General features: G+C 38.9%; 1 protein-coding gene across 12 annotated transcripts in view; it reads left to right on the forward strand.

Annotated features, from left to right (window-relative positions):
* The window catches only part of AFDN (afadin, adherens junction formation factor), a 148,271-nt gene that overhangs the window by 47,909 nt on the left and 86,221 nt on the right, over window positions 1-14,141 (forward strand). For 5 of the 12 annotated variants that reach the window (XM_069487826.1, XM_069487830.1, XM_069487834.1 and 2 more), the window contains exons 3-6: window positions 3,041-3,156; window positions 4,825-4,988; window positions 7,966-8,126; window positions 13,579-13,736. In XM_069487826.1, coding sequence (XP_069343927.1) covers window positions 3,041-3,156; window positions 4,825-4,988; window positions 7,966-8,126; window positions 13,579-13,736 — 599 coding nt within the window. The remainder of the gene's footprint in view (window positions 1-3,040; window positions 3,157-4,824; window positions 4,989-7,965; window positions 8,127-13,578; window positions 13,737-14,141) is intronic. The other 7 variants (XM_069487833.1, XM_069487836.1, XM_069487837.1 and 4 more) reach the window with 3 other exon arrangements.

Consider the following 14,141-nt stretch of genomic DNA (forward strand, 5'->3'; position numbering starts at 1 on the left):
AAGATACCTCGTGCCCTGATGATGCTTTTCCTTCTGCCTTTCTGACAGTTTTCTGCAACAACCTATATCCTTTCCTTCAAGTCCAGCCTGGTCATAAATTCTTTGGCCATCTTTTCATCGAATAACCTAACTCCAGAGTGCTCCTTTATTTGTACTGCCTCACATGGTGTTTGCTGTAGTATGTTACTACTAATACTGCAGAGTCCTGTTATCCAAAGCTACTTAGTACCTGTAAAAGGCCCCGTAAAGTAAACACACTTAAAACTGGGATCCAATTTCATAGTAAATAGTGACCAAAAATGTTTGATAGAGACCTTTGTTTGAAAAGTGAAGTCTGTGTCATATTTTACAGTGATAGTTTCAGGTATGGACTAATTGACCAAACACAGACTTACTGCTGAGCTTTCTTGACTTTCTGTGTGAGTGTTGGGCATGATTGTGAAGAGTGGCATGGGTTCAGGACTCGAACTGAACGTTCCTCAGAACTCTTCCCACTCCTTGGAAAATCAGAACTTTCTCCCACAAGGAGCCTGTGTTATCATCATCCTTGTCAGCTGTCTCTCTGGTTATTCATTGCTCTAACTGCCTGCTCCTCATCATCACGGGCTGAGTTTGTGCTTGGTGCAGTTTTTAATATCACTCACATCAGCACGGTGCATTCTTGACCCTTTCTGCAAGGTGTGAAATTTCACTTTGCAGTTAGCTTGCATGACAGTGCACCGTCAGGTGCGTTTTGGTGGGGACTGGCTGACTGGGGTGCTGGGCAGTGGGCAAGGCTGGGTCGTGGCCAGTGGTGTTTGCACAGGGAATGGACTTTATAAGTGGTCAGTTCATTGCTGAATATTTTCATTTTATGATGACTTTTACTTGTTTACTCAACCCTGAAAGTTACGGGTCTTGTGTTACTACTGTTCCAGTTGTGAGGTACCCCTCTCTGAACAGATGTTTCTGAAATAGGCATTCCTGAAAAATCTTACATTCTGCCAGATTTTATACTAAAAGTTAGAGACTTTAAGAAAAAGATTTGGGTAGGTCATGCAAAACCTGTTCAAATTTGTGATAATGACTCAAACACGAGTTACAAGTGCTAGCATAGGGAACGGGTTTCTTTGCAGGATGAGGACGGTACCTGGGGATATTGCCTGACTTGGGTGTGGGGCTTGCAGCCTCAGCCGTAGCCAGCTCCTGCCCCTTTGGCCATCTCCACCTGGGAGCGAGTGTCTCAGCCGGAAGGAGCAGGTGCATTCTTCAGTGACTTCTCCCCCCGGCCTCCAGCCAGCTGTAGGCCTCCAGTAGGTGGTCAGGCTCTCAGGGATACCCTCAGTGGGGTGCCATGTTCCTGATCGTTGTGCTCGGGAGATTTGTTATGTTTCTAATAATGAAAGAAGTATTAGGTCATTAGATATGAAATGTCTGATTTAGAATGAAAAGTTTGGTTTATTATATATATGACAAACAAGAAACAGTACAGTTAATCACAGTGTGTACCTAAACTGTCGACCCAGTTTAGCCATCCTGATGGTAGCTTGTTTATGCCAGCAGCAGAGAAGCCTGGAGAGCAAGTGACAATGAAATCCCAAAAGATGTTTTTCACAGCTTGTTGAGAATTGAATTTTCCTTACAAGACGTGGTCCAAAGCCTGGAAGATGCAGTAGTCAGCTGGTCCAAGGTCTGGTGAATATGGTGGATGACAGAAAGTTTCCAAGTCCAGCCTCTGTAGTTTGAGCAGCGTTGTTTGTGCAACATATGGTTGAGCAGCATTGTCTTGCAAGAGGATTGGCCTGTCTCTATTGACCAATCTTGGCTGATTAATCACAAGCATCCTCATCACGTCATCCAATTGGTTGCAATAGACATCCACTATAATCGACTGACCAGGTTTCATGAAGCTGTAGTGGATATTACCTGTGCTGGACCACCAAACAGACAACATTAGCTTTTTGTGATGAGTATTTGGTTTTGGACTGTGTTTCAGCACTTCATCTTTATCCAAGAATGCTTGCAGTTGTTAAAAAGAATCCATTTTCATCACACGTAACAATACGGTGTAGAAATGGTTCACCTTTATGTCGTGACAACAAGGAAAAGCAAGCTTCAAGACAATTTTTCTTCTGATGCTCATTTAATTCATGTGGAACCATCTACCCAGCTTCTTTACCTTGCCAGTGTGTTTCAAATGGTCCCATATTGTTGGGATGGTAACGTCAAACCTTGCTGCTAATTCATGCATAGGTTGAGATGGATTCGCTTCCACTACAGCTTTCTGCTCATCATTATCCACTTTAGTCTCAGGTTACCCACGTGGCTCATTTTCAAGATTAAAATCACCAGAATGGAACTTCTCAAACCATTAGCCCTGTCAAAGTGAAATGTCAGAGATACCAACTGTCGAACTTAGTAGTTAAGGAAATCGGACATTTCATACTTACTAACCTGATGGTACACCAAATATAGTACTTTGCATAAGAAAAGTGGTGGCAGCTTTATGTTGGAAAGAGACGTGTAGGTTGAAGTTGGCAAGTCTGGAGACAAGGAGCAGGTGCGCAGAGACAGGAAGAATAGTGCAGTGATCACTTCTAAGGCTGATGGTGGGCTGGTGCCATTGCTTTGTAGCTTATGACATTATCGTGATGAGAAAAATCTCATATGAATCAGTGTTACATTAACATTTTCCCTTATTTTCCAGTTATATATGAGATAATGATTTACAGAAATAGACTTTAGCAAAACCATGTATACTTTTTTTTTTTTTAACCAGTTCATGTATATTTCTCTTATTTTCCCAGTTAGAACTAAATGAGGGAATTGCCCCAGTCAGTGTCTGTCACTGGATACATGGTAATGGATATACAGTAGCAACAAAATATTATTAATTTATACTTTGACTTAACATTTTAAACAATACATTTCAATCTGTAAGTCGGTACTTGAGGTAATAAAGTACTTTATGTCTATAAAATTAAATGTATATCAAAGTGCTAATTAGCTAGTGCCATTAAATAACCATGGCTTATTCTTTTTCTCATTTCATGTTTTGAAGAAGAAAGAAGATTGGATATAGATGAGAAACCTCTAGTTGTGCAATTGAATTGGAACAAAGATGATCGGGAGGGCAGGTTTGTTCTTAAGAATGAGAACGATGCCCTTCCTCCTAAGGTAGGAGCCGACCGTGGTCCTGGGTCAGATCTGACTGGAGACAGGAGATTGATGTCTTGTTACCGGAGCTCTTTCTCCTTTTTGCTTCTGTTTCTAAACTCTTTTATCCTTCTCCCAGAAAGTAATTCAAAAGTACCCCTTTTCTCCCTGCTTTGTCCTTTATTTCACCCAATAATTCCAGATATTGCTTCTCACTTTTCAAAGAAGAGTTAGGTATGCTTTTGTAATGAGAGTTTTAATGATTAATCAGCTCTGATTTTCCCCCCAAATTTTATAATGAAAATTGTTCTATTAATAATCATAAGGGAAAATAAAACTGTGATAATCTATTTTTGTGTAAACTTTTAGGTGCTTAATAAGGTACATTTAAAGCCTATTCATGTTACATATACAAGGTTAGGAATCAGTAAACTTTCTTGGGTTTCTTTGGATGAGGTAATAAAATGGTTCTAAAACTTCTCAAGTGTAGGATATCAGGAGTTCCTGTGCTGCTCTTCTTATTTTGTGAAATACTATGAAATATTAATATAATTTCAAAATACCTATATAGTTCTGTGCTAAATCAAGTAGCATCTTACACAAGAATTCAGTATTGACAAGTGACAGCCAATGTGCAAAGGTTAAGGATATTTTGAGAAAAAATCTTCTATTTAATTTTCTTTCCCCAAAAGATGGGGAAAAGACTACCATTATTCATTTTTAGCAGGAGGAAATTTTCATTTTGTGTGATGTCCGTGTTCCATGTTAAAGAGTCCTGGATATGTACACAAAATGTATCCTTGACCTTGCTCGTTGCTGTGCTCTAGTGACTTGCTGCATTTGCAGCAAATTCGACAAAGTGAGAATGACTATCCACTGTTTTGCTATCCATGTTGTATTTCATTTCTGCACCACAATTTCAGCTAATGTTATTTTGTTCTGTGCGCCTTGCTGTGGAACACAGAGCCTCATTGGCACAGACTGGAGCTCTTCTTAGGGCCCGTGCCGTGCTGTGAACTACGTGTGGAACTGGGATGTTAATGCTCTTTGCTCCCTTAACTTGCAGCTCAGAAGCAGTTTTCTTTCCCACTACAATAGTTACTCTTGTTCTTTATTTTTTCTTAAGTTATACATAAAAAACAATGTATCTCTGTCATTGTGAGCAGGCCATGATTGTGGATTAAAATATAAATTAATAAGCAAATAACCAAGATCTGGAAAAGAAGTTAGAAATTTTTACACAAACACAATACTGCTTCATAAAAGCCAATTTATGGCTATTCTTAACATTTTCTTTGAAGTTAAAGAAAAACTTCTATAAAGTAGATAATGATTTAAACTCTTTAGTTCCATAATTTCATTAGGTTCCTGTTACTAAAGTTACTTTATGTAAATTATTTGGAGTTTCCTTACTGGCTTTGGTTTTTTGTTTGCTTCTTGTTTTAATTGAGATAAAATTTATGCTGAAATGCACAGATCTTGAGTATAGAATTCAGTTAGTTTTGGTAAATACACCCATGTAACTGTCAGTCCAATCAAGATAAACAACATTTCCATCACTCCAGAGGTTTTCCTGTTCCAGTAGCTTTGTTTTGTTTGTGGCTGTGTGTGGTGAACTTAGCTAAGCCATGGGTAGCTGTGAGCGATTCTGTGTTAGTAGTCACATGGTGATAATATTACTTTTATCAGAAGGCTCAAAGTAACGGACCCGAAAAACAAGAAAAAGAAGGTGTTATCCAGAATTTCAAGAGAACACTTTCAAAGAAAGAAAAGAAGGAAAAAAAGAAGAGAGAAAAAGAGGCATTACGGCAGGCATCTGATAAAGATGATAGACCTTTCCAAGGAGATGACATGTAAGTTAATTCTGGAATTATTCCTATTTCTTTGTACTCTAAACCAGATGTTTTTACTGCAGCAAACTTGTTAAATTACCAGATAAATTATGAAAAAGGTGAACATCAGTCAAGAAACTTACGTGGTATGCTTCTGGTTCTTTTGTGTTGAGGGAGAATAGAGGATCTCACTTAAGCAAGGTTCGTTGCTGACAAAGCCTGTCTTGCTGTGCTCGGGAAGAATCTCTACTCCTGGGCTCGAGCCCGGGAGTTGGAGGTCGGAGTGAGCTGTGAGCTGCAAGCGTGCTACTGCGGTCCACTGCACTGGGCAACAGAGCGAGACCCTGTCTTTTTAAAAAAGAAAGAAAGAAAGAAAGAATAATGTATAGATTTCCCAAAAAGGGTACTCATGTATTGTCACATGGGGCCAAAGAGAACTGTAATCTAGTTTGTTTTTTCTGTACAAATGTATGCACTTCATATGCTTATGTAGAGAGATTTTAAACAGAAGTATAATCACAGTCTTTTAAACTAGAGCTTTTCACTTGATATTTTTCCACAAAGATATGTATGTTTCACAAAAACATTTTAGGTGATTGTGCAGTATTCTGTCATGCAGTTCATCCATAATTTATGTAACTCGTCTTTTTGTGGTGAACTTGTAGTTTGTTTCTAGGTTTTTTGGTATTGTAAATACACCAGTGAATGTCCTTGTTCTCTGACTCTGGAAACTCATCTGATTATTTTCTCAGGGTGCGTTCTAGAAGAATGGCTAGATGACAGGTTTGGGTGCTTTCCCGTGTTCTGAACCCATTGGCACACTGGCCTTTGCTCTTGTGCAGCCCACGAGACCTCTCCTCTCCTTATACCCTGCAACTCCGGGTGTCACAGATCAGCATGTCTCCACAGTATACGATGTCTTCCATAAATGGAATTAGTTTTTATCATTAATAAGGCAGCATCTTGCCATATGCTCATTAACTATATATATTCTTCTGTTGCAGTGACCTCTCCGTGGCTTTTTCCCATTTTTTAATTGATACTAAGTGTTCTGTATGTATTGTGAGGACATTAACCATTTGTCAGTGAGTAAATGTATGAGGGCTGTCCAGAAAGTATCCAGCCATTGTTAATGTGACGATAATGTTTTGCATAGCATCAGTGTAACCTGGCAGCCAAGGAGAGTGGACTGTAATGCACGTGTGTGAACAATGATGACATCACTGTACCAGTCAGTGGGACACTAGACGCCACTGAGTGAGCGTGTGCACTGTGTCGCCATCGCATTCTAAATGACTGAGCAGCTAGAGCAACGCAGCTGCACAAAATTTTGCATTAAGCTTGAACATTTTTTGGGAACTATTCAGATGATTCAGAAGGCTTTCAGGGCCATGGAATAAATGTAACACAAACAAAAGTGTTGCACAGACACCACAGAGATGGTCGAGAATCTGTTTAAAGTGACCCACATCCTGGAAGGCCTGCAACAAGCAGAACATCTGAGAATGTTGAACATGTGTGGGTCAGGTTAAGAGATGCTGGGAGAATTGTATGAGGTCCCAAGGTGCCTACTTTGAAGGGGACTAAGGCATCATTGTCCTGTATAGTGTTTCTTGTATTTCTTCATTAAATGTCTCCATTTTTCATATCACATTGCTAGATACTTTCCGGACAGACCTTTATACTTTAGAGTAGAATTTGAGCCCATTTTGGGTTGCATCAAAGTGAGTTTAGATAGTCTACTGGGCAGTGATGCCCATGCAGTCACTTCAGTCTAGTATTACATAATAAGGTTCTCATGCAGTTATGCAACTTGCATAGATAGATTGCTCATAAATGAAAAATAATCAAAGGACGGTTTAAAATATGCTTTATGGCTTGTTCTTTTCATCATCCTAGTTTATGGGGTGATATATTATTTGGTTTAGAAAATGAACTACTTAAAATTAGTTATGTTGCTAGCTTGATTGATTATAAGCTTGTATGATTTTTAATTAAACTATTTTATAATTAAAAATTATATCTTTAAAGTATACTTATCAAAATTTAATCAAGTAAATCAATTTTTCCATCTTACCTAAAATTATTTTCCTTTCATCATTCTATACATTTGATTCCTTCACAGAAACTGTTGGAGCGATTTCCTTTTGAAAGTTTAAGTTCAAGAAAGTGAATGTTGGTAAATCATTAAGTGTTAAAAAATCATCCTATTTAATTAATTTTGGTTCTTCAAGATTTGCTGTAATTTTTTTTTTTTTTTTTTTTTTTGAGACAGAGTCTCACTTTGTTGCCCGGGCTAGAGTGAGTGCCGTGGCGTCAGTCTAGCTCACAGCAACCTCAAACTCCTGGGCTTAAGCGATCCTACTGCCTCAGCCTCCCGAGTAGCTGGGACTACAGGCATGCGCCACCATGCCCGGCTAATTTTTTGTATATATATATTTTAGTTGTCCATATAATTTCTTTCTATTTTTAGTAGAGACGGGGTCTCGCTCTTGCTCAGGCTGGTCTCGAACTCCTGACCTCGAGCGATCCACCCGCCTCGGCCTCCCAGAGTGCTAGGATTACAGGCGTGAGCCACCACGCCCGGCCAATTTGCTGTAATTTTAAGACAGGTTTTTATTAAAGTATAATTAATCCTCCTTTCTTATGATTGGAATGTTATAGTGTAATATCACTCATTTGGTCTGTTGCAGAATAACACTGGCAAAAATTACTGAAATGTATAATCCATACATTTTTAGCTCTATTAATAAACTCACCATAAAGTTTTAATTATAGATTTCTGCTTAGTTCAGTGTATTAGTTTGTACTGAGAGAAAGTATGTTCTTTATCACATGGTATTAATAATTAGCACATGGCAAATAGGATGTAACAGACCTGTTAGGGGACAGATGTACCCAAACAGTATCTGTCATTTTGACTTTTGTATGATTATAATATATCTGTTTCTAATAAGAAAAAATTTAAAATGTTGATGTTTTTTCTTTTTTATTACAGTGAGAATTCCCGACTGGCTGCTGAGGTCTACAAAGACATGCCTGAAACCAGCTTTACTCGAACAATTTCTAATCCTGAAGTGGTTATGAAACGACGGAGGCAACAGAAATTGGAAAAGAGAATGCAGGAATTTCGGAGCTCAGATGGGCGGCCTGATTCAGGTACAAACTTTAAATTAGTTTTCTCTGCTATATCTGTTGTAACAATGTTATTTAACACTTTTTATCTCTGCTTAAGGTTTCCTTAACTAAAGCAATGGGGGGATGTAACCTTCATAACAAACATGTACCATCAGTTTTGCCTTATGCAGAAGAGCTCTGATCCTATAGAGATATGTTTAATGTACGTATTTTTCCTCAGTGTAGCCTTTTAAAAAAAGTTCTATAGAACTTCAAATATACACAGGTGAAAAACATGTAATGAACCCCATGTACCTATCACTGAATTTTGGTAATTAACAATTTGTGTTTCTTCTATGCTCCAACATGCATTGCCCCGTTCCCAAACTATTATTGTGAAGCAAATCCCAAACTTCTCATTATTTCAACTATAAATAATTTGGTATATTTCCTAAAGGTTAAGGATTCTTAAAAAAAAAAAAAAACCCAAAGCAAAACATAGCCACAATGCTGTTATCACATATAAAATAATTGACAATACTTTCTTAATATTATTAAATACCTGGTTATTGTTTAAATGTTCCTGATTGCCTCAGATAAATCTTTTATTTGGGATGGGATCCAAATCAGACTTACACATCACAGTGCACGGTCACTGCATTCTGCCCCATTACAGAACCTGCTGAGAATTCCATTTCTTCTGAACGTGCTTCTGTGCCTGTGGCTGTGATGCAAGTCGGCCACCTAAACATTGTGTGCACATTCAGCACTGATCACCGAATCTTAATTATGTACTTCACAAGACTTGAGTGTTGGTGATATAAAATAACTAGGCGAGGGACTTCTTGGTTCCATAAATATTCTAATGTTATTTTTGAGACCCAAATGATTATTTGTTTATATATAGTCTGTCTTGTTCTGTCAAGGATTTGAAGTGATTTATAAATACATGCCCCAAAAATAAAAAGAGGAAGAAGAAAATAAGGAGAAGGAGAGAAAATATAAAGAGGAAAAAGAAAAGTCGTAAAAGTCTTAAAAAAAGGACAAAAGGAACACTCAGAAATACCAACATGTGCTAACCACACACCAGATCTAAAGGCACTTTATGTGCCATGGGAGGGAGTTTGACATTCCTACTGAAATGAATTTCTGAGGATGAATCCATGGCTCCCTCAAGGAATATTCAAGTATGGGCTAGAGATATGTGAGTCACGATGAAGATAGCTAGCTTAGAGTATCAGTTTATATCAGTAAATTAAAAAAATTTTTATGATGAGAAATGTTTTAATGTGGATTAGAATGCAACATTTATATGTATTTTTAGGTTGAAATAGGAGGTTTTTTGCAGGTCACTTAGCCTGTGCCCCCAGATACTCATATTTATTTTTCATTGCCACTGGGGGTACTTTGGTGGAAGAATTTGATGTGCTTTGTTAATAAGCTGCTGAAGAGTTTTAAGCTGGGGATTTAGAAAGCTTTCAATTTAGCCTAAGCTTCCTATCTGGAGAGATTACTATGGAAGCAAAGTGGAAGGTCGATTTGAGGGAATTCGAAGCATGCATGCCCACTGAAAGTACTGCATTGCCCATGGGAGGGGTGAGGGGCCTGTGAGTCTGTCAGTGACAGCGGGGCTGTAGAGAAGGAAGGACTGAAACGTTGAAGGGGTGGAATCGTCAGGAACCGGTCACAGACTGGATTTCACTGAGGACGGAGGCATTCAGGACGACACCCCTGTCTTTAATTAGTAAACCGATGTTGATGGACTGTGGAATGAAAGAGCATTTGGGGTGGAAGGTAGTGTTGTTTATGTGTGCCATATGAGGTGCTGGCGGGACGTGGGCTCTTCCCAGCTGGGGGTCCGGTGACTGGAGCGCTGCTCTGGTGGTGAGTGGTGAGGGAGGTGAGGGTTGGAGTACGTGTGTGGTGGGGAGGCGGAGTCAGAGGCGTGGGTGAGTTTGTTGGATAGAAAGTGTGCAGTCGTATAAAAAGTTGGGGCAAGGCTGTTGTTGAAAGGACTCAGCAAAGAAAACAGGAAAAAACCCAAAAGAATTAGGAGGAGAAACAGCAGAACTTTGAGTAGAGTTTGTCTGTTGAAGGGGTGGTTAGGGGCAGAAGGAATATTTTTCTGTACGTGGAACCTCAGGAAACTGTAAAAACTAAATATCATTAGCAAAATAGCTATTTATGGTTAATACTAAGGAAGCTCAAAATATTGAGTTCCCTCAAGGTTTTTGTTTTAATAAATAAAATGCTCAGAAAAATATATCCTTACAGCCTACCGTAGCTATTAGCTATTAGGTTGATTCTTTAATGTGGGCTGGGTGCACATGGGCGCGTGTGGGTACCACTTTACTGAGAGTGGCAGCTGAGGCTATTGTTCTTCTGTCTCGTTCCCCAAGCTCTGAGGACATAGCTTACGTGTTCTCCTTGACTTGCGCTGCTAATCTCACTTCACAGCTGTTCAGGTGTCATAACTCACAACAGCTTTTGTCCCTGGACATTGTAAAGTATCTTTGACACTCAGGTATATTCACTTTGTGATGTCTTCAAAATATAGTTGACCCTAAAATGTCTTGTGTGACTCAGTTAATTGATTTGTGGCACAAATATTCTACTACCAATGGTTATATGTTTATTTCTCACTGAGTAATATTATGCATTAACAAAATGGTGAGAGAATTTTTAGGGAGTTGATCCTTCTTCTACCTCGGTTTCTTAGTGCACACTCTTGGGGGCAACAGGACACGTGAAGTTTGGAAGAATGTGGACCTGGGCTTAGCATTCAGTTGGAACCTACAACTCGGGTGCAAACTGTGGGCCTCAGTTTCTTCATCTATGAGGCGGGGACAATAAGCCATACCTTAATCTTGGAACTGAGACATTAATTTATTCAGATAGATTTTAGTCCATGATAGGGACTTAAAAATGTTAGCTTCTCTTCTCTCTCTCCTTCCTTAGTCAGTTGACATGTGTGTGTCTCTCCCATGATAGTACCATGGTTTTATGCTTATGAACTAAAAACCTTTAAAATTAGAGTATATCCATTCATTGCTTGTTTCATGTGTCAGAATGCCTTAACACTCAGCTATACTGAAACCAAATCATAGTTTCAGACAGATGTTCTAAAACATTCAAATGGATAATAAAAGTAATTCCATCCAATAGCTAAATTCATTTGACCACATACATACGAATTTTGTAGCTATGTCATGTTGACGCGCTCTTGAAGGGAAGTGCCACGCAAAAGTAGATTAGTTCCTTTTAAAGTGATTTTCTGTTAAACACTGTCTTTGCGTTTTTTCAGACCAACCAAATAATCTTTTGTGCTCTGTGGTCTGTAACTTTGGGATCACACAGTACTTGTCTAGGCATTTAGCAGATGTAAATTGTGTTTTAGAAAAATTAGGTGTCTGACCATTTGCACTTTTTTTGGTGGAGATCCAGGTGAGGATACAAGTTCATCTCTTCAGCTTTCAAAATAGAAGCTCTGTTTTGCTCCTTGGTTGTCTACTGTGTGTTACCTCGGTTTACAAAGTTGTTTACTCATCCTTTTGCACATGTTTTTCTTGTAAATTACTCCAAATCTGTTTGGAAGTAGAGTATGATGACATACGGAGGGGATGCATCTTGTCACAGTGGAACACGTGCTTCAGACTGGCCTCTCTTCTGTTGCTACTGTCCCCAGCTTCACCTAGGTCCTCTCTGTAGAGCATGAGTGGCATTTTGCCCACCTCTCCCCCCACCCACCCTCACACATGCGTACACATTCACACACACACTCTCTCTCACACACTCAATACACACAGAACTTACGACCTTCCATGGCTCCCGCACTTCAACTAGAATCAAATCCAAACTCTCGATCATTGCTGGGGAAGTCCTGAGTGATCTGGTCCCAGCCAGTCCCTGGCTTCATCTCCCTCTTTTCCCCTCACTCTGTCTACGCTGTCCTATGGACCAAGCCAGCCTTATTCTGGCTCTGGGCCTTAAGCACTTGCTGGTCCCCTTCTGAGAAAGCCCTTCCTTCGGATTGTCACACAGCTGCTGCTTTCTCGTCCCTCAGGTCTCAGTTCAGAGGTTGATTTCTCAGAGAGGTCTGGGCCAGTCACCAAGCTTAGGAAGCTCTCGGCCACTTTCTTTCTTAAAACCATACCCATATTTTTCACAGTATGTCTCACTATTTTAAAATTATTTGTTTTCTTGTTAGTCTTCTCCCCCTGCGTTCCACCTCCCAATTAAGGAATGTAAGTCACATGAAGGTAAGAACACTGAGCTGTTTATTGCTGTGTCCTCAGCATCAGAACAGTGTGAGTTTGCACATGGTCAGGATGTCCTGAGAGCTGGCTCGGCAGGTCCACATTCTAATAGTGATGTGGACTAGTTGATTTTTTTTAAAAACCGACATTATTTTACCATTAGCCAAGTTATCAAAATGCAATTTGTGCCAGATTTGATGAGAGAGAATATGACAAATTTTCAATATCCAGAATAACTGCATTAGAACTAAAAAGAGTGAAGGAGTCATGGAAATTTAGAACTTGCTTCAAGAAATCCATAGAGATCTAATCTAGCTCTTTTAAGTTACAGGTGAGAAAATTGAGGGTTAAAGAAGTTAGAATCCTTCCCCCACTGTAGTAGTAGGGGCATGGAGCTAATCTTAATTTCTTCCCTCAGTATCCTTCCATCTAGATTTAAGATTTCAGGGCTTAATAATACTAGACCATAAGTAGAAGGAAGATTATGACTCCCAATATGACACCCCTAGTGACAATAATATAACATATGTAGATTTCCATTAACAAGAAACAAGCAAAAAAGGAAAATATCAAAGTTGCTCTGCTCTAGTTGAATTTTCTTTCCAATTGAATTCACAGCTATAAATGACACTGCAGTTTGTAGTGCCTGGAAGCGAAAGTAGAGCCGTGCTGTGATGGCAAATCCAGGAACAATCTTTGGCCTCAAGCACCTGAGATTTCCTGATTCCTAGTTCACTTTTTAAAAATGGATTTATTTAGTGAGGTTAATATTTAACTTTATCTGGGTTTTTAAGTTTCAGATTGATGATCAGGATGTAGGAAAAACAAGGGAAATAGGTCTATGAGGCTGTGTAGGTAAGAGAGTGGGAAAGCAGGCGGCAAAAGCAGCGCCGTAAAAGAACTGGAGTGCCGCCCTCCTCCATCCCACCGCAGCGGGAATCTTTGCGTCACTGCAGTGAACGCCTGGCTTAACGAGAGGACAGAAACAGTCTTTGTCACACTGGATTGTTCAGGAGTTCAGAATGTCACTAGGTCAACCAGTTATTGCTAATGTATGTCACCTAACAGGAAATGAAGAGAATCTCTGTTTTTTCATTTCCAAAAAATGCACATTTTGTCTTTGCACTCATTCCAACTAGACCTGAGGAACTCTTTTCTTAAATGATTGTAGATGTTAGTTATCTCTGTTATTGGCATACAGTAAAGTTGTGCTCAAAGATGTCAACATGTTTTTTCAGGTGGAACACTGAGAATTTATGCAGATAGTTTAAAACCAAATATTCCCTACAAGACAATCCTGCTGTCTACTACAGATCCTGCAGACTTTGCTGTGGCTGAGGCTTTAGAGAAATATGGTCTGGAAAAAGAAAATCCTAAGGATTACTGCATTGCTCGGGTAAGTAACTTGATCAAATCATTATTTCTTACCAGTATTACACATGCTAGGACCTTACATTTAGTAACACACTATAGGAGTGATCCCTGAAAGTATAGTCTTTAGGACCTTACATTTAAATGGAAAATATTCTTTAAATCAAATTAAACACAGACTGATTTTCTCCCCATTGTATGGTTTATAATCTGATAAATTAAAACCATGTGTTAAATACATGTTTAAAACAAAAAGCAAAAAAAAAAAAGTCTCCCTTCCATTACAAAAGTAATATTTGTTTCTATTATAAAATAAGAAATGTATTTATATTAAATATAAATTTATATTAAAAGGCAGTTTGAAGAAAATGAAAATCACCCCAAAATCAATTGTCTACATATGTGTGGTTCCATTTCTGGACTCTGTTCT

Source organism: Eulemur rufifrons, chromosome 15 (assembly GCF_041146395.1).
Source record: "Eulemur rufifrons isolate Redbay chromosome 15, OSU_ERuf_1, whole genome shotgun sequence".
NCBI classification, from domain to species: Eukaryota; Metazoa; Chordata; class Mammalia; order Primates; family Lemuridae; genus Eulemur; species Eulemur rufifrons.